The sequence below is a fragment of the Protomyctophum bolini genome (genome assembly GCF_963924005.1).
Source record: "Protomyctophum bolini genome assembly, chromosome: 18".
Taxonomy (NCBI): domain Eukaryota; kingdom Metazoa; phylum Chordata; class Actinopteri; order Myctophiformes; family Myctophidae; genus Protomyctophum; species Protomyctophum bolini.
The window spans coordinates 167,136-193,503 of NC_137879.1; the positions used below are offsets into that span (position 1 = coordinate 167,136).

General features: G+C 41.1%; 2 protein-coding genes across 2 annotated transcripts in view; both read right to left on the reverse strand.

Annotated features, from left to right (window-relative positions):
- LOC308333460 (uncharacterized protein) overlaps positions 1–8,344 on the reverse strand; it is a 66,257-nt gene extending 57,913 nt beyond the window's left edge. The window contains exons 1-4 of the mRNA XM_080789886.1: positions 8,113–8,344; positions 5,044–5,206; positions 3,825–3,962; positions 826–971 (exon numbers count right to left, since the gene is read on the reverse strand). Of these exons, the coding sequence (XP_080646012.1) occupies positions 852–971; positions 3,825–3,962; positions 5,044–5,169 (384 nt within the window). The 5' untranslated portion in view covers positions 5,170–5,206; positions 8,113–8,344 and the 3' untranslated portion in view covers positions 826–851. The remainder of the gene's footprint in view (positions 1–825; positions 972–3,824; positions 3,963–5,043; positions 5,207–8,112) is intronic.
- Positions 8,345–11,331: 2,987 nt separating this feature from the next.
- LOC308333078 (uncharacterized protein) lies at positions 11,332–25,362 on the reverse strand (the record flags this gene model as incomplete). Its single annotated transcript, XM_080789274.1, has 11 exons — positions 11,332–12,240; positions 14,953–15,081; positions 15,580–15,812; positions 16,157–16,343; positions 16,675–16,743; positions 17,589–17,757; positions 18,459–18,600; positions 19,637–19,717; positions 23,623–23,772; positions 24,412–24,454; positions 25,330–25,362. 11 exons carry the CDS (start codon positions 25,360–25,362, stop codon positions 11,968–11,970), a joined length of 1,509 nt encoding a protein of 502 aa, XP_080645400.1. The 3' UTR covers positions 11,332–11,967.
- Between the last annotated feature and the right edge of the window lie 1,006 nt (positions 25,363–26,368).

Consider the following 26,368-nt stretch of genomic DNA (forward strand, 5'->3'; position numbering starts at 1 on the left):
GCCTTACAATATTAAAAATGCTCATTATTTATATAAATAATGTTCTATCATTTAGTTCAACAATAAAATGTTGAAATGTATTATAGTTGTATCAAATAATGTTATATTCTTTAATTCAAACAATAAAATATGTATTTAATTTAAATACATAAAACATTTATTATTTAAAATAACAAATGTTCATAGCTGAAATTAAATTGTATGTCCCGTGAGCTGTGCAACCCGGACCACGCATCACAGCCAATATTTAACCCATTTTGGGCGGGAACCCATTTTGGTGTTTTAAGCATTGTCATGCTTTAGCTGTTGAAAAATAGCAGATCTAAAGCTCATAGCGCAGCACCGAGTGCCACACTACAAGCTTGTAGGTCTGATATTTTTGAAAAATCGTGAAAATGTGGCACAAATCTTTGAATATATATTCTTTCAGAGGGAACATTTTTAACTCATATTTGCTTCCCCCATTTTTCCCCTCACTGTATACGTTTCTTTTCCCTTTTTGCTTCCTTTATGATTAATTCCTGTTCTGTTCTTTAACTATATAGAAGTGTCTATTTGTACGTCTCTAAATGTTTTGATGAATTGAACATGGTGGACCCTGTTGTAAACAAGTGTAATGCAAACTGTTAATAAATATTTCAATCAATCAATCAATTCTGGATTTGATAAGCGAGAAACACCAACACACACTCACAAAGTCACCCAAGTGAAAAACCAATAAATATACTTCATATAAAAAATAAAAAAAGTGACCAAAGTGTTCTTGTGCCTCAATGTCAGAAATGTGAGAGTTCACCGGAGGTGGGAGGAGCATTAAATGCCAACCTGGATGAAAACACAATCTCCTCCCCTCAGTGGTGTTGGTGATGGCTCACAGATGCAGACGGCGGCTGCAGGTCTTTGCTCTCTGTGTCCGAAGCAGAGTCGATGTCCTGCGTCTGCTGTTTCATCCACATGGCAGCTCCTCGTGTCTGAGATATAGAAACAGAAAGTTAGCTCCTCTAATGCAAGTAACTGACAATATATACACAAACTCTGATGAGGCAGCATCGCATTGTTTGAAAAAAATCACTCCTGTGTGAAGTGAGGGGCTTTTTACCAACCCTTATCATCTCACATCATGACGATATCATAACATAACATATATATGTCGATTTGCTCAGTGACAGACAAAACAGACACTGTTCATTGTTAAGTTAAACGCCCGGGGGTATTTATTACATTAACCCATTCAAGGACGGGAACCCCTTTTGGGATTATGTTATGCTTTAGCTATTGAAAAATAGCAGATTTACAAGCTCATAGTGCGGCACTAAGTACCGCGCTACGAGCTTGTAGAAAAATTGTGAAAATGTGGCGTGAATCTTTGAATATATATTCTTTCCCTGTGGACGTTTTTAACTTCAATCTTTGCTTCTGGGGGGTCTCTGGAACAGATAGGGGTCCCGCGGCCAAATACAGATAATTCTGGAGGTCCTTGACATGAAGAAAGTTGAGCACCACTGACATACTGTAGATCGACAACAACGGGCGGTATGATTAATTCTAACGCGACTAGCGGTGGGCCGTCTAACACATAATCTTTGCTTAGAATTGGACGGAATTATTTAGATTTAGATTCACACCAGCCTGTGGAGCGATGCGATGGGTTTTGATATCAATACATCACCGTCCTTTTATTAATCTCAGTCCTGGGCGACGAGTGTTACTAATTGATAGGATGGAGAACTCCGTTCTTGCCGCTCGGGTGTTAATGGCATTTAATGTTTGTGTTAGTGACAAAACAAACATTAAACTCTGTCCATTGTCAATGGACAAGACAAACATTAAACTCTGTCCATTGTCAATGGACAAGACAAACATTAAACTCTGTCCATTGTCAATGGCGTTTTGAATGTTTGTCTAGACAAGACAAACTTAATTAAATTAAACATAGGAGGGGCCAGCGCCCCTCAAAAATAGAATCTTTTGTATTAGCTTTAATATGTCATGTTAACTTAAGGAATGGGATCTGAGATGATGATCATTACTGTGTCTACAGTACCTGCCCCTGAGATGTCTATCAGTGAAAGATTCAATATAAAGAGGCTTTTTACAAAAGTTGTGGGGCATCTTATAAACTGGGTGGGGGCGCGAGACGAGCAGTGACGCTGACGCACAATGAATTTGGCTTAAAATAAAACGGCGATATAGCTGCAGAAGATAGAGGAGCGCATATTGGATTGGTCTTTTATTTAACAATTAAACAGCGCCTGAACCAGGCATTACCTCTCCATCAAATAAAAATATATATAATCCAAACTCCTCTGTCAATTGTAAACGAACGGTAACATGAATGAACTCTTCAAGACACTTGTCAGAAATAAAATCAACCACGGTTGATTTGATTGATCATAAAATTAACGTGACTGTGAGTGTGTGTATGGGAAAAATATATAAACTTCACAGATTATAGATCACTTGGAATTATAACAATCTGTTAAGTATTGCCTGAATAATGCCACTGGTGAAATCCCATTTTTTATCGACATGCGATGCCGATGGAGAAATCCCACATAGTTAAATTACAGATGAAGAATTATAATCCAAGGTTTGTCAATCATATTATGGTTTATGGTTGAAAGTAAACCATAATAAGTAAACTTTAAGAAGAGATCTGCAGTCATTGTGCTGCAGACTGCAGTGCAGAGTGCATGAGAGCAGCTCCGCTCTGCTAATTGAGTTGACATTTGCGCAACTTCACTGCATGGCATTACAGTAATTAATTATTTGCCAGCACCTGCTCCAATATAGGCCTAAATCGAACTTTATTTATATAGCACATTTAAAACAATAAAAGCTGACCAAATTGCTGTAGGCCTACAGGCTGAAACAAGTGGAGCATCACCATCGGCGCACAAAAAAAAGCATAATTAAAAGAAAAAACACAGGCAAATAGTATAGGCTACATAATTACAATAATATGATCAGGTGCAATTAAATGCCAAAGAGAAAATTAAAGTGTTTTGGTCTGGGTATGTAGGAGCTGCTCTGCTGCATGGGAGTTCACAGTGATGGAACAGGTCAGTCTTCAGACAAGAAAAAAAAAGATATCGCTGGCAACGGCAAAATCAATTCTCTGCATCGCCAAAATAAAAATATAGGCCTAGTTTCATTTGTGCCATTATACTCAGCCTATGCACAACGCAGCGCATGAGATTGCAGATCTTCGAATTTCCGGTGCGCGCACAAGTATAATGTACACCGCCAGGCTCCACAAGGTTCTCAGCGCAATGGCGCATCGATAAAAGTTGGGATTTTATAGTGGCATTATTCAGGCAATACTCAACAGATTGTTATAATTCCAATCTGTGAGTTTATATTTTCATTTGGGTGTAAGTAATGTTTTGACTAATGACTTATCAAACATGGTAGCCTATATTTAATGTCCACTGAGCTGTGGTGCGCTTGCCTACACTCTCAATTAGGGATTTTCCCAGCGGTCATTTTCACTCTCGTGTAGCCTACAACCTTTATTCAAATAGGGTATTTTAAAATGCAACCACACTTTCGATTTATTTTTCCTGGCTCCTGGGACTGCAGCTGCACTTGTTCAGTTGACTTCCTTGTTAACACGGGGAAAGAGGAGGCGTTGCGAGGTGCTGCGAGGCGCAAGCATGGGGCCGTCTCGGACCAAAAGCGGACGCTTTTTTAATGACTATTCGATTCAAAATGTTAAAATCGATTCCCGTGCGTATCAATTGAACGTCGATTAATAAAAAAAATTGGGTCAGCCCTAGTCCACACTACTACTGTACACTATCCCAGGTTAGGGTCAGACTCACCTCAGCGGTGGACTGCAGGCTGCAGGGCGAACATGATCTGGTTGACTCCGTGGTGAACGGGCTTTCTGTAGGTGGCTCCCTTCGGTACGGGGCGTTCACGACCATCACGGCGCACACGGATACGATAGATGACGTAGCCTGTTGAAACAAAAAAAGATATGATAATGACGTAAACATACGCTAATGACGTAGCCTGTTGGAATAGAACACAGTGCTGCTGTTTTTGCTTGTAAAATGTGTTATATTGATTTCGGCAACACAAAATCTTTCTCAAATGTCATAAATACATATACCTAACATCTTACATATACCTAACATCTAAAACAAGTACTGGTGCCTTAGTTTACTCATACGTTAATCTAGATCATGAAATGTAGCACATTTGTAAAAAAAGAAAAACGCTTCAACTAACGTAAATGGCACCCAGCACACTGAAACATACACACAGTGCTGTGCCCTGAGATGGAGGGATCAGCTGACCACTGCATGTCTTGTAGTTGAAGCGGATGTCAGATGTTTATAGGGTGAGCAGGAAAGGTGACAGCACTGAGCCCTGGGGAGTGCCTGTGATGTACACCAGCACCTCCGAACAGACAACCCTGCAGTCTCACATACTGCAGTCTGCCCCAGAGGTTCTTGGATCTTAGATCCATGCCACCAAACCATGCCCCCCCCCCCCCCCCCCCCCTTCAACACAAGCTTCTGCAAGCAGTTGTGACCGGATAGTTTTGAAGACACTGGAGAAGTTTAAAAACAGCATGATTCTAACTGTATTGCCCAGGGTGTCAAAGTGTGTGAATGCCTTGTTTAGCATGTAGAATAGATGACATCATCAAACCTGGTATGCAGACTGAAGGGGGCCAATGTACTGATTGCACGGAGATGATCACAGTTCCTCCCCGTCTTCAGGGAGAGGATATCGTTTGGATCAGCCCCTCATAACACGTAGAAAATGCATGTTTTGGCCAGAAAGGAATCTTTTTCCTACCGGAAATAAAAAATACTTTGTTACTCCACTGCGCCCCTGCAGATATTAAAAAATCCCTTTCTGGCCAAAATAAATGCATTTTATACAAGTGGTGGGGAGCTCAGAGTGGAAAGTAGGCTTTCTAGTAATAACACAAGCCGCCTGTAGCCCAGCCTACAGACCCTACAGACCCAGTAAACACTCACCCTGCTAGGCCTTGTAGCCCAGCCTACAGACCCAGTAAACACTCACCCTGCTAGGCCTGCGGTCCTTGTCGGGCCTGGTGGGTCGGGGGGCTCTGTAGAGGTTGGACAGCTGGCGGTACTGCAGCAGGAAACGCATCACGTCCGACTGCTTCTTGCGCCACAACTCCTGCATGTATTTGTACGCCGACTACGCTCCCATCTTGGTTTATCTGCAGGAGGAGAGACAGCAGGACAGTAAGACAATGTACTTGTACAATAATACTTTCCGTCAAGAAATTATGTGCAGGAGTTTGGAAGCGCACGTCAAAGTCACCCTGCGTACCACCTGTTTCGAATTTGCACATAATGCAGGAGGCAGCAGTGCGCCCCGTTAATAAAAACGAGTGCTTCCAAACTGCAACACTTAGAAAAAGAATCACCTGCACAGAATGTCTTGACAGAAAGTAGCTCATATTAACAATAACAACATGTCTACGGTGGATTTTTATGACACACAAGCTCGGCAGATTGAAAGAGGATAATTCAAGCTTGGCCTACAGCTGCAATGTTGGTGAGTTTAATGTCGTTTAAGACAAGCAGATCGCAAACGCAAATTGGATGAATGGGGAGTCAATGGAGGGTATTGCAACTCTAGATTCATCCCATTATAAAAAAATCTAGAGTTGCAAATTGCTGCTAGTCTATCAACTAGGCTTGATAGGTAGCCTGGTATAATCTGGGCTTTAAATGAGCTGTACTGTACTTTGAATGTTTGAACGTGTATGAAAGGTGGTATATAAATAAAATTGCCTTGCCTACTTGCTCAGACTGATATAGACTGTAAAAGGGTAACACACACACACACACACACACACACACACACACACACACACACACAGTCTGTATAATCATTCATAGGCTACTACTCATTGTTGACAGAACATATACTGTATTAATTTCACACTCAGAGATGATAGATAATTAATTCACTGTTCATTCAGTCACTGACTGAACATGTGACTCATTCAGATATAAAGTGGGGTATTTTGAGGTAAACCCACCTTTTCAGACTCCATCATGGCCCATAGCACTTACCCCACCCCCTTAGATAGCATTTGATACAGACTTATAGCATGTTATGAAGACAGCACTATAATTGCACTGTACGTAGTCATAGCACGTCATAGTACATATGTATAGCATAGTATAGTATATATGTATAGTTTATATGTATAGTTTCATTATATATATATTCCACTGTTACTTTCTTAGCTTACGCATGTTTCATGATAAATGCTTTTTATGTGATGTATTCCCATGCTTTTTTGTTCTTGCTTAATGTAAATCGCTCTGGATTAAGAGCGTCTGCTAAATGCCTAAATTGTAAATTGTAAACTGACCTGAATGGAATGGTCTCTCTCTCTGTGTGAATATCTCTCTCTGTGTGTGTGTGTGTGTGTGTGTGTGTGTGTGTGTGTGTGTGTGTGTGTGTGTGTGTGTGTGTGTGTGTGTGTGTGTGTGTATCTGTATTGACAGATGCTCTCTACCATTAACAATGAAGCTAGAGGCCATTAGACCAATAGCACTGTCTAAAGTCCAACACTTTTTCTCCAATGTTCACCTCATGCAGAAGGTACTAAGCGAAATGAACAACAAAACAGTGAGCTTAGTACGTAAGTGGTTTTCCCTGAACACACACAGCACCCGTGACATTATTCACCATCCTCAGTGGGGGGGCGGGCTGGGTGTACCGAATGTGTCATGGATCTATATCAGCATGCGCATAGCTCATCTATTAAACATGCTGAATAATGATGATAAGGATGTTAGGGAGCTAGCCAGATCTTCCCTGTTCCTCGATATGACGAGACGCAAGGTCCCCTTAGCCAGGGAGCCACAGCCCCACTTCCTTGGGTTCAAAAGGAAACCCAGTGGGAAACTGGACACTCGCTCCCCAGGCTTCGGTGTCTCGTCAGATTGGCCGGATCTGAACGACCTCTGCATCCAAGCCGGTGTGTCCCTGGAGTGGGCGCGGCCTGACTCTGAGACTGTGGAGGTCTCTGAGGACATAATAACTGACCTTCTCACCTCTGTTAGAGCAACAGTGACCTACAGCGGACACACCCACCTGTTGACACCTAAGGGTGCCCGGCGGACCCTGTTGGATATGTTCCAACATCGGCAACAACAACACTGGACTGGACTCAAACTCCAGGGGAAACTGGCTTGTCTTCCCCATGCTGACCACTCTGTTTCCCATTCATTTATAAGGAACACTGCTCTCAATGAGGACATTATCACCTTTACAGTAAAAGCCAGGCTACAGATCCTTCCCACCAAACTCAACCTCTCCCTCTGGTTTCCCTCCACCCATGCACCTCATTGCTTGCATCACACCACAGGGCTTGTTACAGAAACCATGTCACACATTCTGAATGGCTGTTTTGCCTATAAAGGGCTTTACATAGCACGCCACGACAGAATAGTTGATCTCATAACTAAGGACATATCCAAACATTTTGCACTGTCTGTGAGAATGTACAAACATTCCTGTGTCAAACCTTCCATGTTTCAACTCTGTACTGAAAATACTGACATTTTTGCACATCTCTCTGCTAACACACCAGATGTTGTTGTGGTTAATGAAGAGAACAAATCAGTTTTCATTCTTGAAATGGCCTGCACCTTTGACTCTAGCTTAGAGGAAGCCTTTATGACTAAGGTCATTAAGTACCAGCCGCTCCTCCAGTCCATCATTGAACTAGGCTATAGGTGCAATCTATATGTGTTTATCTTCGGCAGCCTAGGACATGTACACAGTTTGGTCGTAAGAGGCTTCCAACAACTTGGGATGCCGAAAAAAGCAGCCAAACGGCTTGCGAAATTCTGTGCAATATCTTCCACTATCGGTAGCCGCCAAATATGGCGAAGACGCTGTTACCTGTACCCCTGAAGGGTGTGTGGGTATTTATTTGTTCGGGATTTGCTGACTGCATTCTGTGCGGCACCTTGTAAATATTTGTGTCCTTGTATTTGTATCTCTTATGTGGACATAAATAAATGATTAAAATGTGTGTGTGTGTGTGTGTGTGTGTGTGTGTGTGTGTGTGTGTGTGTGAATGAGGTGTAAACTGACCTTAAGACTGTTAACACTTCCAGTCGTTCCATTCTCAGAACAGCGTTGGTGGTAAAAAATAACATGAAAAGTCCCTTTAGTTTCGCTGCTGGCTGTAGAGACACGTATCGTAATTTAACTTTGGCAATGGAACCAAATGGACCCGCTCGTTCAGACAAGACGACTCGGTTCAATATATGTAACATATTTCCTGCTACGGTATCATTTATTATTAACAGCAAAATCAATGTCTTTGCTAAAGTTTTTGTTTTCACTGCTGCAACGTTGCTGCTGACGCCCCCATAGCCCGGAGGGATCAGCCCACACTGGGATTGGCTGCTTGGTTGCTAGGCAACAGCGCGTTCATTAAATTAAACTCAAGATAGATGTATCGATATAAATATAAAATCATATCTATTTATTTTATTACATATAAACGTATTTATATTAGTTTAAAACAAACCGTCATCTGTCTTTGGACAATATGTCTATAATATGATAAATATTAACTAACCAAGTGACTAACCAATCACAGCGCGACCGTCCCTTCGGGCAATAGGATCTTGGAACGGAAGTAGGTGCGAGCCTAACTTCAACTGGGAGGAACATCAAGGCCTCAATGTTTGGTTCCGGTCTTGGAAAAAAATGAACTTTAATAATAACGATTGATTGATTGATTGACATACTGTGAAATATAATGAAATGTACCCATTCTACATACTGTGAAATATAATGAAATGTACCCATTCTACATACTGTGAAATATAATGAAATGTACCCATTCTACATACTGTGAAATATAATGAAATGTACCCATTCTACATACTGTGAAATATAATGAAATGTACCCATTCTACATACTGTGAAATATAATGAAATGTACCCATTCTACATACTGTGAAATATAATGAAATGTGCCCATTCTACATACTGTGAAATATAATGAAATGTACCCATTCTACATACTGTGAAATATAATGAAATGTAACCATTCTACATACTGTGAAATATAATGAAATGCACCCATTCTACATACTGTGATGAAATATAATGAAATGTACCCATTCTACATACTGTGAAATATCATGAAATGTAATAACCATTCTACATAACATGACATCACGAGCCGCGGTGAAGAGCAAACCACCGCCACCGCCCCCAGCCCTTCTCTCTGTTTTTACTCACCACGGCTCAACGTTATTTCAGCTCACCACCGACAAGCCAGACTATGAATGAGCCTTAAGTCGCCTGAGGGCCCTAAAGGGCGAGGTCGCATGCACGCATCCGCCTGGGTGACAGCGCTTTGGAATGGGGGTCAGATCATTCTGTACTGGCCATATAAGGAGCGTGTCTATAAGGAGAGTGTACAGGGTTTGATGAGGTCAGATCAACATATGGAATGTCAGAACAGGTCAGCTACATATATGGAGATCTAAGAGTGACAGCGGGGCCAGTCTTGAGTGTACAGGGTTTGATGAGGGCCCAGGTAGGGCCGGGCCTTCATTTCCAGGCCTGTTGAGAATGTAAATATTGATGACATCAGGTATCTCCATATATGGGCTTAATTGCGACAGCACGTCGCTTTTACTATGACATCGGGGGTCTTCATCACTGATGATGTCACGTGATATCACGAGACCTGGGCACCATATATGGGTCTTTCCCATGTATGGGGATTTTGAGTGACACACTGACAGACAGGAAATGCACGATTCCATTTAACTGCGACCTACTGTAGCCTTAGAGTATATATGAATTATGTATATTATATATATTAATATTATACTCTTAAGACTGTAGCCTACATATGTTTAATAACCGTCTATTCTAACCGTTTATAGCCTATGATTATTTTACTGTATATTTGCATGTAATTAAATCTCCTGGTGAATTAAATGAAAATGGAGGACCCCAATGGAAACAAGCCTTTAATAGTGCTTTTTTCTTATTAATTTTAATCCTCAGACATTTGTATTGAACTGTACTTTAATATTCTACAAACTGTTAATAAAGTTTTCAATCAATCAATGTGTTTGTTGTTTACCTTTCTTACTGTAAGTCACTCTGATAATATAGTGTAGTATAAGCCAATAAGCATCGACCAATGAGAAATCAATATTATGTAAACGCAATACCACAGATCTGTTTGGATTAGTGGAGGACGGCCCTGGTACCATGGGGTTATACTGACACCTAGTGGCCATCATGATTCATGACAGGCTGGATGAAGCTGCTGGTAGAATGGAACGATGTTTATAAAACTACCCTAAAAATATGATTTATGTTTATTCAAACTACCCTAAATTAAATACTATTATGAATGTCAAAATAATGTGTTCAAATATATTTTATGTGACCATATTGACGCCTTGTGATGACGAATATGGCACATATTCAAAGTTGTAATATTGTATTATTTATTGACTGGAGAAATGCTCCATTGGTAGTTATTCAAATTAAATATAGGGTAAATGTTTAATATTACAAAATGTAATACTGGGAGTTTATTTTCTAATTATACTGTACACTGTACAGTATATACAGTACCTGCACCATCAATAAAATGATGAAATGTAGATGCATGCAGTTGGTTCTTGCTGCCAGTATGGGAAAAGAATGGGACTGAAAATAATCGAATGCACTCATGTTATGTTAAAACAAATTCCTATGTGTGTATACACAAATGGCTAATAAAGGTATCTGAATCTGACATTTCTGATAATTCATAAAATACATCATATTGACTGTTAAAGGTCAGCTTGGTGTACCTGGAATGATTCTTAAAGTATACAAGACATTATATAAAGTATTATACAGATATATGTTATATATATATATATATATATATATATATATATATACCAGTCAGGTGGTACTGATGGTCAGTTTGGTGTACCTGGACTTACTTTTTAATTCCATTGTCCTATAATCTATAGAAATGGCAAAAAACAAGTTGTCTTCATGAACAAAACATTAACATAATTAATGTCTTCCAGATAGTATGTTCATACAGGCTGTCAGTCAACTATGTTTACATGCTCATATTGTTCATACAGGCTGTCAATCTACCACTATGTTTAACATGCTCATATTGATCATACAGGCTGTCAATCTACCACTATGTTTACATGCTCATATTGTCATGTCAGCTCAAAGAGACAAAGGTTTTACATTAATTGGAAATTGGATTTCTTGAATTTATAATTATTGGATGTCCAATGAGCAGGAATACATTTTCTTTAATTTCCTTCTGGTCACATCTTAACACGCTAGTTTAACTTTAAATTATTTTCCATTTGATGTACAATATAATCAAACTGGTAGTTTGAATTGAATGGGAAACCAAACCACAGAAAATAAAGTGTAGAGGAAAGGCCTTTTCACCATCAGCAGTGTAAGGATTGTGAACTGAAACCATTATAAAGGTCTTCGTAGATCCATTCTACTGTATAAACTAAACTTTTAATATTCAGAGTATTGTCTGGATATATTTATTCTTGTATGAGCCTGTGTTGTCTTTTAACTAGGAGAAACAATAGTTTTTTTCCTGCTGCTGCAGTTGGAAAGAATGACAAAGCAAGCTTGAATCTATAATCTAATTAATTGGCAGTTGCTGCTCTTCAGTGAACAGAAAATAATATGTACAGGTCTGGAGTCTCTGGACATCTAAACTAATATAACGATTAGAAATGATTACGATCAGAATAAAATGAAACCCATTTACCACTTTTATAGCAGGGATTACTATCAGAATAAAACCCATTCAACACCTTTACTGAACAGCTAACTCTATAGGAGTGATTGATATCACAACAAAGAGCTTTAACCTTTTAACAAACACTGCGTTGCAACAACCAAAATGTACTCAAACTAAAATTAAACCAACAGCGCGCGGCGGGAGCCTCCGATGGTCATGTGGAAGCGGTGACCCTTGCCCAGGCCGCGGCTCTTCTTGCCCGCGGACGTCAGGCCGCGCATCTCGCGGTGCTTGTGCACCGCCTTGGTGATCCACTGGGTGTCGGGGTTGCGACGGATGGCCTTGTGGAACGTGTCGATCAGGATCACCTCGAAGAACTTGTAGGTGGAGTCTTCTCCCACCCAATAGGAGTTGAGCACGTGCAGGCCGCCGCAGTGACGCCCGGCACGCTCCTGTTGGAGGAGAGGAAAAGTACAGTGTGAGTTACGACCAATGAGAGGACAGGAAAAACAGTGTCAGTTATACCTCTCATGGAATAAATAAAACATTTAATCTCAAGACCGATAACGTAATGAGGTTTTAGGCCGACCAGCTGAAGAACTCATGACATTTTGTGTGAGACCATTCGTGTTTCTGAGAGATGTTTCTATTCTATTGCTATCACGTCAAATACTCTTTCATCTTAAAATAACTAATGACCGAAAATATAGCTGATCTACAAGCTAGATCTGCCGTTCTCGCTGCGCAGCAGCATGGAGTCACAGAAGACCTGCTGGTTTTCTCTGGAATCCAAATGAGTGAAATCAGTCGTGGCGAATGAGAACTGTAATCCATGCAAGGATGGATAAAATCTTTCAAAGCCTATCCTTTTATCAATGCCTAAGGAAGATAGGATTACAAAAACACCTCATCAGCAGCCCTCTACAACCAGCTAGTGCTGCACAATTAATCTGATTGAGATTGAGATCTAGATTAATTTCTAAATGTGAGCCAGAATGGTGCAGCACTGGTTGGCTGTCCAATTCATTTAGTTATTCTTGTATGTATTAATGTAGTAGTTATGACTCCAGGTGGCACATTTCTTTATGTAGTAATGTTTAGCAAATACAGTGCAGCCATGCAACCAGCACGCCCCGATACGAAGAAATACACAATGTCAATTACACTTCTATAGGAAGACAGGAATAATACTGTCAGTTACACTTCTATAGGAAGACAGGAAAAATACTGTCAGTTACACTTCTATAGGAAGACAGGAAAAATACTGTCAGTTACACTTCTTTAGGAAGACAGGAAAAATACTGTCAGTTACACTTCTATAGGAAGACAGGAAAAATACTGTCAGTTACACTTCTATAGGAAGACAGGAAAAATACTGTCAGTTACACTTCTATAGGAAGACAGGAAAAATACTGTCAGTTACACTTCTATAGGAAGACAGGAAAAATACTGTCAGTTACACTTCTATAGGAAGACAGGAAAAATACTGTCAGTTACACTTCTATAGGAAGACAGGAAAAATACTGTCAAACACCTTGACATGAACCTTCTACAACCAGCACGCTCCTATAGAACCACAGGAATAACACAGAATGTCAGTTACTCTTGCCCACCACGGGCTCTGTGCACAACCAGCCCCACACAGACAGTCCCATGGGCTCTGTGCACAACCAGCCCCACACAGACAGTCCCACGGGCTCTGTGCACAACCAGTCCCACACAGACAGTCCCATGGGCTCTGTGCACAACCAGCCCCACACAGACAGTCCCATGGGCTCTGTACACAACCAGCCCCATACAGACAGTCCCATGGGCTCTGTGCACAACCAGCCCCACACAGACAGTCCCATGGGCTCTGTGGACAACCAGCCCCACACAGACAGTCCCATGGGCTCTGTACACAACCAGCCCCACACAGACAGTCCCATGGGCTCTGTGCACAACCAGCCCCCACAGCAACAGTCCCATGGGCTCTGTGCACAACCAGTCCCCACAGCAACAGTCCCCTGCACTCCAGCTTCAGAGCCATTCAAATAAAGCTATGGGAAAATGAAGCCAACGGGAAATGGAATACTTTTCATCGGTTCAATATTCATAACACATTATTAAAGCACTTCCACAAAAACTAAATCTACAAATCTAATCTCATCTGCAAAAGTAGCAAAAGCTGAAATTCTACAAGCTCACACTGTCAAAATGTGACACACTGAGCTTGTAGATCCGCTATAGAAATATAAATTTGAAGATTAGTTTAGTGACCAGCAGCAGCGATTTGACTGAAGGTCAGCTCGTAGCCACAATGAAACCACTACCTTTTATTTCCCCAACGTTTTGACACAATACAGGTTTATATAATGTAGAATATAAGAACTATATTCTGTCGAAACGTGTGCAACAGTTTTACACCATTCTCCTACATCACAGGCTGCTGTTCCATCGTGTTATGCTGCGTTCACACAGGCAGATATAAAGCTCTGTATATTTGTAAACCAGCTCAATGTTTTGTAACTTTGCATCTTCATGTCGATGGCTTCCAATTTCCATTAAAAATGAGCCGCAGTTTTGCAAGTTGCAACTCTAGATATTCTTTTATAATGGATGAATCAATTCTTCACCCCTGTGTCAATCATCTAATGTGATCCTGGGCTCTACACACCCTCCGCCAACCTGGGGAGAGCAACGGACTTAACTCAACAGAGAGAGAGAGACAACACTAACATAGCACTACTGAAATAATTAAACGTGTGGTAACCTGAAAGTGACACGCACGCACACACGCACGCATGTCACACAATGCCACAAACCCGTTGAATAGTACTAGAAGTACGTCTAACGCCACGCGTTGACGCAGAAACCTGTGGCCTGTAGAATGATGTTACCATAGGTGTCTCACAGGAGTTTCATAATCCTAGGGTCACCTCATTCGACAGGGCACGTGTCCGACTCCGTGGTGGCATTGTGTAGGAGCGTGGTGCGTGGAGTTCTCTCAATTATATATATAGATATACCTGGTGGCCCCCTCCAGTGAGGCCTCAAACACATTGAATAGTATCTACCTGGTGGCCCCCGGCCCCTCCAGTGAGGCCTCAAACACATTGAATAGTATCTACCTGGTGGCCCCCGGCCCCTCCAGTGAGGCCTCAAACACATTGAATAGTATCTACCTGGTGGCCCCCGGCCCCTCCAGTGAGGCCTCGAACACAGCGTGGTGGAGCTGCATGGTCTGGGGTGTGAAGGTGACCACTGCAAAGGCGTGCCGGAGACAGATCAAACACTTCCAGACTGCGGGACGACTGTAGAGAAGAACGGACAACTTTAAGAAGCTGCTACCCCTAAAGAAATCCACTTAATATACCCACCAGTAGGATAACAGCCCCGAAGCCAAACAATGTGACTGCATTGGATAATATCTCATAAAGCTCTCTGTCTAATGGATGATTTGTACTGGTGTCTCACACAGAAAATAGCTGTTCTACAAGGTCCAGCTTGTAGATTTTTTATTTTCAGTGCGAGACACGGTGTGCAACCATCTATGAAGACCTGGAATGCATCTCTGTCACCTTAGCTTTTAACCACTTTTAACCATTATTTTTTAAAACTTAAGCTAACGAAAAATAGCAGATCTACAAGCTCGTAGATCTGCTATTGTTTTTGAAAAATCATGAAAATGTGGCGCAAGTCTTTCACAGCAAACGTTTTTAACTCAAATCTTTGCTTCTGGGGGTCCCTGACACAAACTTAGAAGACATTTTGTAGAATCTGGTCTCAGGTCTCAATGGCTTACGCCCTACCTTTGTATTGAGCGGCTTGATGGCGAGGCTGAGCAGGCAGGGCACCTTGCCACTGTTGGTGAGCTTGAAGCGGGCCTGGGCCGAGCGACCCACCAGAACATTGTTGAAGATGAAGCGGTTGTCGTCCAGGGCGTAGATACCTTCGGCGCTGCGGAACTCCTCCGAGGTCAGCAGGCTGCTACTACGACACAGACGGTGTTCCTCAAAGATAGAGCCCAGGTCTCCCCCGATCCCTGGAGAAGCAGAGAGAGAGAGAATTTTTTAATTTTAAATAAAGAATGTTTTAAACATATATTAATGTTATACTATCTGTAAACAATTGTAAGTATTGCCTTTGTTAAATGTTAAATGTTTGTCTGTGTCGGACCCCAGGAAGACTAGCTTTTGTCAAGGCAAAAGCTAATGGGGATCCTAATAAACAATAAAATCTTAGTGTTTGCCAATTATTTGGGGGCCCACTCGCAGCCCACGTGTTGAATACGTGAGAATAACTTGACACAGCAGTATAGCACTACACACACACACACACACACACACACACACACACACACACACACACACACACACACACACACACCTGGCACGCAGACTTCAGCCACCAGTCTGTAAGGGATGCCCCCAGGCTGGTCCTTTGGGTCCCGGTCACTGATGTCCACGGACAGACACTCGCTCCAGTCGCCCACCTGCTCCGCCCCACTGGCCAAAGAGCATTGATCACGCCTCCAGGTCTTTAGTTTACTCAAGTTAGGGAATAAGACCTGATACTTAAGACACGCAAAATACAGCCCAATAAATCATAAGTGATGAGACCTTTTTTTTTGCAAAAACAAAAACGGAAAAGATCTGTTTATAAAAATACCCGCCTGTATACAGTACGTGTGGACAAAGCCTAAATCTTTGCGTTGATTGATCGAGACAAAAAGACAGAGGATGTTCACATCGATTCAAATCAAACATTTGAATGACAATTATTTTATATATACAAAATGTTCTCATTTGAATGAGGGACACATTACAAATTCTACGTAGGCTACTAATACTACAAAAACTGGTGTCAGTGATGCCATATTGATCCCCAAAACAACGTGCGCTGACCTGGAGAAGACTGACTGGATGGAAACCTTGACTGGAATGATGGCTATGGTCTCTCCTTTCTCCCCGATGCTTGGCTCAATCACCTGCAGAAGAGAACGTTTGAACACAAGCTCATACAGTAGTACAGGCATGGGATTCAACACAAATAAACGGCACTTGATGGAACCACCAACTTTTATTTCTTCCTTCATTTTTTCTGTGCCACGAGAGTGGCAGCAGAGTGTAGGTAAACCCTGCCAGGGGTTTTTGCCTCTATTTGGTCATCTTAATTTTCGGTTTCCCGGCCTGGAGACTACCATTGTAATGATCGGCTATTATTAACGTTAGCTCACGTCGTAGTTTCAGAGATACGAGGCATTGAAAATCCTACTTTGACTGGTAAAGGGGCGGGGGGACGAATACGTAGCTGGCAGATAACGTCTCATACACTGGCGTATTCAAATGTTTTGGACTGGTAATGGATATAGATTCAGAATGTAACGATGCGTGGTGACCGTGTATGCCCTTTTCTCTCCCTGATTTTGGGCGGGAACCTTTTGGTGTTTTAAGGATTCTGTTCTACTTTAGGTATTGAAAAATAGCAGATCTACAAGCTCACCGAGCACCAAGTGGTGCGCTCCGAGCTTGTAGGTCTGCTATTTTTGAAAAGTCGTGAAAATGTGGCGCAAGTCTTTGAATATATATTTCAGAGATTTGTACTAAAATATTGGCTTCTGGGGGGTCCCTGGAACTACATGGGGGTCCGTGGTCCAATAGAGATAATTCTGGGGGTCCTTCACATGAAAAAGGTTGAGCACCACTGACATAGAAACATGGGTTTTTCAGAAAAATGTTAGGATTTAGAAGCCTTTTTTATCGACCTCAGTCCAAAATGGGTTAAAACATTGACCATCAGCAACATAATAAATTCAAACCTGGCACCGCAGAACAGGCTGATCTTTGAGCGAGACCTCCTTGTGGTGCTTGAAGATAACCTGCACTGCCGTGGACCTCTCTGTGGGCATCAGGGTGCCGTGAAGGGGCGTAACGGTGAAGATGGAGGCCCAGTTTGGCTGAGACGGGTCTGTTCGCTCTAAAGTGAATCTGGTGCAGAACAAAATATCCAGTCAAAAATCAGACAAATCAAATCGAACTGAGCGGTGCAGTGTGTGTGTGTGTGTGTGTGTGTGTCAAGCACTCGCCCCTGGACCAGACCAATCTGTGGGTCGTGCAGGGTCACATTTTTCATGGATCCCTTAATTTAGTTTTGTATTATTATAATTTCAAAACATTTTCAAAAAAACATTCACAAAAAGTATTTTCATGGATAAAAAAATAAAAATAAACTTTTTTTCATTAATTGAATGAATGTTTAATTTAAGCTTATTCACTTTGTGGATACAGGTGCATCATGTTATTGACTGTTCCAACTCACTTGTCTTTCTGACCACTGGCATAATGCCCAACGTCAGCTTCTTAAGTCTGCCTTTGCGGCAGATTCTGGCAATGCTTTTCAATGGGAACGGAGCGGTAAAGAGGTTAAAACCCTCTGCTCAAAGAAAAATGAAGCCTTTAAGAGTGGCAACAAAGAGGCTTTTAAATTAGTCAGGTATGAGTTTTGAGCATGCTGTGAAAAAAGCTGAAGCCAAATATAATGACATGACCGTGCATATAAGTCTGCAAGACAAACTACGTGCCAACGACACCAAGGGCGTTTGGCAAGGGATGCAAATCATCACAGCGTATAAAGGCAGCCGCCGAGCTCCCTGATAGATTGAACCAATTCTATTGTAGATTCGACATGCCCAGCGATGTCCATCCCAGTGAAACAGCAGTTAGTATAGATTCTCACCTTCTGCAGGATGCAGAAGGTGATTGCCGACCCCTCCCACCCTGCCTGCTCTCTTTTCGCACCCCCTGCCCTCAGGTAAGAGACCGCTGCAGTCTCTAAAGTGCAATAACTCGCGCTTTAAAAATAGCACTTATCCCGAGGCTGTGCACCTCCTGAATGCTGACCCTCTTTTCGCTCGCACTTTACAGCGTGAAGCTGCTTTGTAATACGACAAACTGCGATGAATTTATTTATTCAACATGAATTGTAACATTTTGCATTCTACTTATTTATTGGTCCCCCTCATATGATTTGTACTTTTGTATCTTGTTCTACCGTCTGAATATGTGTCTGTTTTAGTGCACTGAAACAAATTCCAATCAACTCTGTTGACATGGCAATAAAATATTGAATCTTGAATCTTGTCCCCATTGAAAAGTAGTGTCAGAATCCGGTATAAAGGCAGAATTAAAGATTGATGTGACTGCACCCTAAAGGACAAATTTTAAGCCCAAATAATATTATGTGTGTACAGCGTGACCAGAGCATAGCAAGTGTTTAAGTATGATCTTTAATGTTCTCGGGGGTCAACAAAAAAGCCATTGCTCGCCTACAAATAGTACAAAATTATGCAGCGAGACTGCTGACAAACACGAGGAGGCGTGGAACACATCACTCCAATAGAATTGATTTTAAGATTTTATTGACAACTTTGACAACTACCTACATCTCGGCCATGCTAAAGCCATACAACCCAGCGTGTACCCTCAGATCGTTGGGTAGGGGTCTCCTGACTCCCATAAAAAACAAACTCGTCACCATGGGTGACCGGCCTTCGCAGCCACCATATCTGTGGAACGCCCTACCCCAGAACCTGAGGCTCTTTTTAAATCACTGTTAAAAACCCATCTGTTGTTCTGTTCACAAAGGCTTTCCCCTAGATTTATTTTATTGTTTTTGCTATGTGGTGTTGTTTTATTTTATTGCTTCTGTGTACTGCAGTCACGATTTATTGTTGTTGTTTTGTGCCTCTAAGCTGGTGTACTGCATTTTTACGTTCCATTGTAAAGCATTTTGTAACTCTGTTTTGAACAGTGCTTCATAAATAAAGTTTATTAGTATTAATAATTGGTAAGTTGTGACCATAACTACCTTTAGGAAAGGCGATGTCCAGAGCTACAGCAATGATCTGCATGTTCTCAGTGTGCACGATCCCAAGAATGTTCTCCATATCTGACACCTGAGGCACAATATGCACACACACGCACACACACGCACACGCACACACACACATTAATGAAATTACCTATTTGTATCTACCTTTAAGGTGGTTGCACACTGATGCGTTTTGCCGATCCGAAAGTAGTAGGCTATCACTAGCTGTCAGCCTGTCGCCAACACCCCACTACTAGACAGCCGCAGAAAACGGATAAAAGATCGACCCCCGTCCGAACAAAAAACTTTATATACTGTAGGACAAAATATTCGGCGGCAGTGTGCAAACGCGATTGACATAAAGTAAGGTTGTTTTTTATTTGTTTACGTCCTCTGAAATTCAAGCCGATATTCATCCAAAAAAAACCCAGTGTGCAAACACCTTTAGAGTGTTATTCAATGAAAAAAGATGCCATGTATTTATTACCAAAGTTTTTTTGGTAATACATTATTTTGGGAGCATTCAAAACGGTGTGCAGACTCCCTCCTTCTATTTAGTTCATACACGGGCAACTGGCGGGCGGGGGACACTTGCGCCCCCCCACCTTCACTCAATGTGGCCCTCAGGTTAATTAATATCAGAATACTGATATATTATTGATTTTCAAAAATGGCCCGCTTTTAATTACTTCAGTCTAAATTAGTAGCTTAATGAGTAGAATTAAAATGTTAGTCTTTTTTATGGCCAATGTATTAACCTATGGACGGTCGCACAGATCGAATTCTTTTCTTTTGTGTATTGATTGCATGACAACACTTTTTGCATGAAAACACTGTTGTCTAGATATATAAAAAATTAATATATACTGTTGTCTTTACATTTAGAGATAATAGCTTCCAAGGATTCGATTAGATATTTTTTTATTTGTATTAACTGCATGCCTTGATAACATTTACAAGCCGAGTGGAATAGTTAGAGATTGGCGAGTCTGGCGACACTCTTTAATCTCGCCATAAAGCAGGGTGCCTGTGAGCTATGGTTCCACACATTGGAACTATCCCATTGAGACAAAGCAGGGTGCCTGTGAGCTATGGTTCCACACATTGGAACTATCCCATTGAGATAGAACGAGCACTTCCGCATTCCATTGTCACAATGGGAGTCAACGGTAGTGTCGCCACTCTCTTATAGGTCTACTCTTTTTTTAATTATTTTGTATTCCAGTTTTCAGTAATTTTAATTAAACTTTAATACTCCATTATATCTCAGAGCCAGAGGCAAATATTGTAGGCTACTATATTCACACTGTAGATATTGTGATTATTATTTAGAAAATATTATATATATTACCACTTCAGCCCTAAATATAATACAGTAGGCTAATTTCAGCCTTTTGAAAATAGCCGATCTACAAGCTCACAATGCATATAGATAGATATAGCTGCTGATGCCACGCAGTGTGAGCTTGTAAAGATCTCTTATTTTATACATGCTATACATTTCAAAACTTCACATTCACATTCTGCAAAATTAGTATTTTCTACTTTAGTAGTACAATGTTTTGATTGATTGATTGATTGATTGATTGATTGATTGATTGATGTGACACCAAAACCTTTAACAAGTGCCTGTTACTTGTAACAGAGTATTTCTACATTGCAGGTTAAGTAGATAATTAGATTATAGTTATAGATTATAGATCAAATAAATTAATCAAATTAGATTAGGTTTATTCTTTCCGCCTGAACTGTACACGTCAACAGGTAGGAAAACAACAATAGCTCCGAGGAGCCCTCTAGTGGCAGTATGTTGACATGACAACTCAGTCCATAGGCCCAAATAATACATTGCTTGAAATATTTATTAACAGTTTGCAGAATTACAGTACATTTCAAGCACAAACTCAATACAAAGACTGTTAACTGTGAGTGGACGACCCAATGAAGCATTACACTTGTTTACAAGAGGGTCCACCTTGTTCAATTCATCAAAACATTTATAGACATACAAATAGACACTTTGTTCTATATAGTCAGAACAGGAATTAATCATGAATCAGTTTAGTATCAGGCCGTGTTGTTTTTGGCAGCAAATTTCTATTTTAGTTTTAGTCATAGTCTTTGTAATGAAACCTCATTTAGTTGTTTTTTTGTCACATTTTAGTCACCTGGCATGTTTTGGTGTTGGTCTAGTTTTAGTAGACTAAATGTCATGAGATTTTATTCGACTAAATCTGCAGTTGATTTAGTCGACTAAAATGTATTTCAGTATTCTCAATTCCGAGCCCTAATTAACTTTTTTACTTGATAGCACTGGTGCTACCAATTTCAAAATGAAGGAGCACCAAAATCTAAGGAGCACCAATATGTAATCAGTCATTTGATTATTATTCATTGATTGGGAATCATAGCCACCAGTTTTGGAGATATAGGCTTATAGAGTAATGTGTTGCAGAGAAACAGCGAGTTAAGAAAACAGGCTTGAAAGGTTCACTTCTGTGGATATAAAAAAAACATTATACCTAGCTACATGTTTAAGCATTTATTTCATATTTACATGTCTTCTGTGGTCTCTAACATTACACCTAGCTACATGTTTAAGCATTTATTTCATATTTACATGTCTTCTGTGGACTCTAACATTACACATTACACCTAGCTACATGTTTAAGCATTTATTTCATATTTACATGTCGACTTCAGCTCTGACATTTATCTCAGACATTCTCTAGTATGTGAAGAGTCTGCCTGTGATGTTAACTCATTTTGGATAAAAAACGAATAAAAATAAATCCAGTTTTTCTCCTCTGGTGAAAAGCTGGTCATATTTGTGGACTGACAAATGAATCCCCTATAATGATAGTGTGTAGGGGGTGTATGGGGAGGGGTGGGTAGTGTGTGTGTGTGTGGGGGGGGTGCCCTGGCCTGCAGAATTATGAATAACGTTTTGTTAATGTAGTTATTTCACTGGCTACAATACGTGACAGAATGTATTGTAACTACAACGACTCTTCAGATGATAGGCCTATAGGCCATAGGTCATAGGCCTTTAGGTTGCACTCTAATCCGTGTGTCGTTTTTTTTTTACATACTTTATTTAGATTTGTTTTGTCAAATACAAGACGCAATTTACAATGTAGGCATTTATCAGATGCTCTTAATCCAGAGCAATTTACATTAAGCAAGAACAAAAAGCATGGCAATAGATCACATACATTACAAAGTAGTTTTCATGAAACGTAACAGTGGAGTATCTATATAATGAAACTATACATATAAACTATTCCTATCTAAGTCTAAATAAAGTGCTATGCTATCTAAGGGGCTAGGGAAAGTGCTACGGGCCATGATGGAGTCTGAAAAGGTGGGTTTTCAGACTACGGCAGAAGATTGGGAATGAGTCTGTAGGCCTAGTTCTCATTGTAATGGGAAGTTCATTCCATAGTTTAGATTGGGAGTGAGTCTGTAGTTCTGATTGTAGTGGTTAGGGTTAGGCTCAAGGCCCACTTCTACACTCTTGCTTTTAGTTGAACTTTTAAATTATTTGTTGTTATTCATGTCCTCAGTGTATTGCATTACTGCTATTATTTTCATGTCATGAAAGGTGCTATACAAATAAAGTTGTATTACTAATATTATAGTAGTAGTAGTAGTAATTAATAACTTTATTAATCCAACGTTTCGGCAAACAGGATGCCTTCTTCATACCCTGAAGAAGGCATCCTGCTTGCAGAAACGTTGGATTAATAAAGTTTATAGCATCGTGACTATGAGCTGTGCGGCCTCTTTCCTTTCTTAATCAAAGATTACATGATAATACCACTACACTGCAGCTGTTTGGTCTGTGAGTATCGTTAATTATGCCTCCTCTTAGTAAAAGGCTCATAGGATGCATAATGAACTATACTCACAGACCAAACAGCGGCAGTGTAGTGGCATTATCATATAATCTGCCATGACAACTCAGAGTTAAATGAATGTACCTGAACTGGTTCTGCAGGTGGTGATGGGTCCACATGGCCTCCAGCAGCTGCTTCTCTGCGCCACTCCTGGTTTCAGAACATCCATGGCCTCCAGCAGCTGCTTCTCTGAGCCACTCCTGGTTTCAGAACATCCATGGCCTCCAGCAGCATCTAAAGAAGCACGGTGCACATACCGCTGATAAACCCATGGAGACCTGAGAGCACATTAGACCAAAATAATGTCCTGAAAATCAATCCTGACGCTTTTCTGAAAAGAAACGTATCAGTGGTGCTCCAACTTTTTTATGTCAAGGATCCCCCAAATGATCTGTATTTGGCCACCGACCCCCGTCTGAAAATATTGTCCACCAGAGGCAAATATTTGAGTTAAAATGTTCGCTGTGAAAGAATATATATTGAAAGATTTGTAACCATAGTTTCATGTTCGGGTCAATGACTTATTCCCCCTCTTACAAATACTTCGGTTTTGTTTTTCATTAATTTATGAGTTTCTCTGAGGGAAGGAATGTATTGGCTGACTCAACAGGTAGAGCATTAGGTGCCATATTAAGTAAAATTTAATTTTGCCCTGATTTAGGTTTTGTTACATTTACCAAGCTTTATGACACCATGGTTTTATGCAGCAGGTGTGTGGGGCTTTGAGGAGGCTACCGAATGTAAAAACATTCAGAGTAGAGCTTTGAGGTGTTTTCTCGGGGTGCATAAGTATACCACTAAGTATTATTAATTAATAATAAGTATTAAGTATACCACTAAGTATTATTCATTAATAATAAGTATTAAGTATACCACTAAGTTGGCCATTGAAGGTGACACAGGTTGGGAAAGCTGCCTGACAAGGCAGAGATGTGAAATGATCAGATTACGGAATCGCCTTACCCAACTGCCAGGAAAGGAGGATTACGAAAATTATATTTAATTGGAATAGAAGATGTAATCATCCGTGGATAAGAGAGGTCTCCTCAATTTTCTCACTTTCTGATAACATATAACATAACATATATGTTTTAAATAACCTTCATTGTAACATTAATACAGTCAAATATAAACTGTCAATGTTACATCAGCAGAAATGGAGGGTGGACATTGTGAAAAAAGCTAAATTAAGAAGTTATATTCAATTCAAAGAGGACTACATGACTGAACCTTAGGGCCGATTCATACTCTTATTTTAGAACCGAATAAAATTCGGTTCGGCGCTGTAGAGCCTACAATGTGACGTCATTTGAGGTTCGGGGGGGGCGGGTACCGTCCTAAAGTCAGCTATTCGGTGCTACTGAAACATTTCTGACGAGCCGAAATCATTTCGGCACTACAGCGCCTACTGCATGTTTTTGGGGAGAACATGTCAGGGTACCTACTAGTACTACCTACCCTAGGGGACACGGGGAGAACATGTGAGGGTACTTACCCTAGGGGACACGGGGAGAACATGTGAGGGTACCTACCCTAGGGGACACGGGGAGAACATGTGAGGGTACTTACCCTAGGGGACACGGGGAGAACATGTGAGGGTACCTACCCTAGGGGACACGAGGAGAACATGTGAGGGTACTTACCCTAGGGGACACGGGGAGAACATGTGAGGGTACCTACCCTAGGGGACACGGGGAGAACATGTGAGGGTACCTACCCTAGGGGACACGGGGAGAACATGTGAGGGTACTTACCCTAGGGGACACGAGGAGAACATGTGAGGGTTCCTACCCAGTAAACACTCCCCCTGCTAGACATTTTCATATTTACGGAATGTGCCATTTTTAAAGTTTTCAAAATGTATAAACAATAAACATCTCTTGAAAATAGCAGATCTACAAGCTCACAATGTGTTATGATGTATTGGAAATTGAAAATACTCAAAGTACAAATTCCTCAAAATTGTACCAGGGAACCTGTGTGTGTGTGTGTGTGTGTGTGTGTGTGTGTGTGTGCATCTTACCTGTAGTGAGCAGGGCACTCTGATCCATCAGGTTCCTGACTTCCTGGGGCTCTTCAGGGGCCATGATGAAGACTGTGTGTTCTCCCCGTGGCCCTTTCTGAAACCAGTCCCTTGACTTGAAGTGCTCTCGGGAGGTTCCCTCGTCAGGAAGTGCCCCTCCAGCTGAATCAAGTTCCCTTGATTAGGATGCTGGGTATAAAACACAGGAAATACTCGCCCTCCTTGTGCAGAAACAGGAAACAGACAACATTCGTTGCCATGGTTACCATCATGCAATTGTGTTACCTGTTATTTTGTTTGTACAGTTATATTGCATTGCATCGTGTATGTTTGTGTGACATGTGGATTTCATTAATATGGAAAAAGGAAATACAGCGTGACTGTCAAAAATGACATGTCATATACATCCATGGGCCCTCATTTATCAATCGAGTGTAAAATCTGCCACAGATTCGAGTGCAGGTTTCGTAGTACACCCACGTCGCCACGGCATTTATAAAGTGATCGCAAACAGCTGATCCTTCCTTAATTTCGTTCTGACGTTAATAAATGTGACGGCTGAAATCTATCTGGCACGCCCTATGAAATCAAGCCTCGCCCTCGTTTTTGCGACAAAAAATAGGTTTCTCCCGTGCCTTGCTGCGCCTCACCCCCCTCTCTCATACACACGCACAGACGCACAGCACGCACACGCAACTTGCAAGCTGCCCAACTAACTGGTGTGTTGTTAAATAAATAAAAAACGAACACCTGCATGAATTAAATAAAGTTGTAGGCCTACCCTGTCTGTTTCTCCTCTCGCTTCGC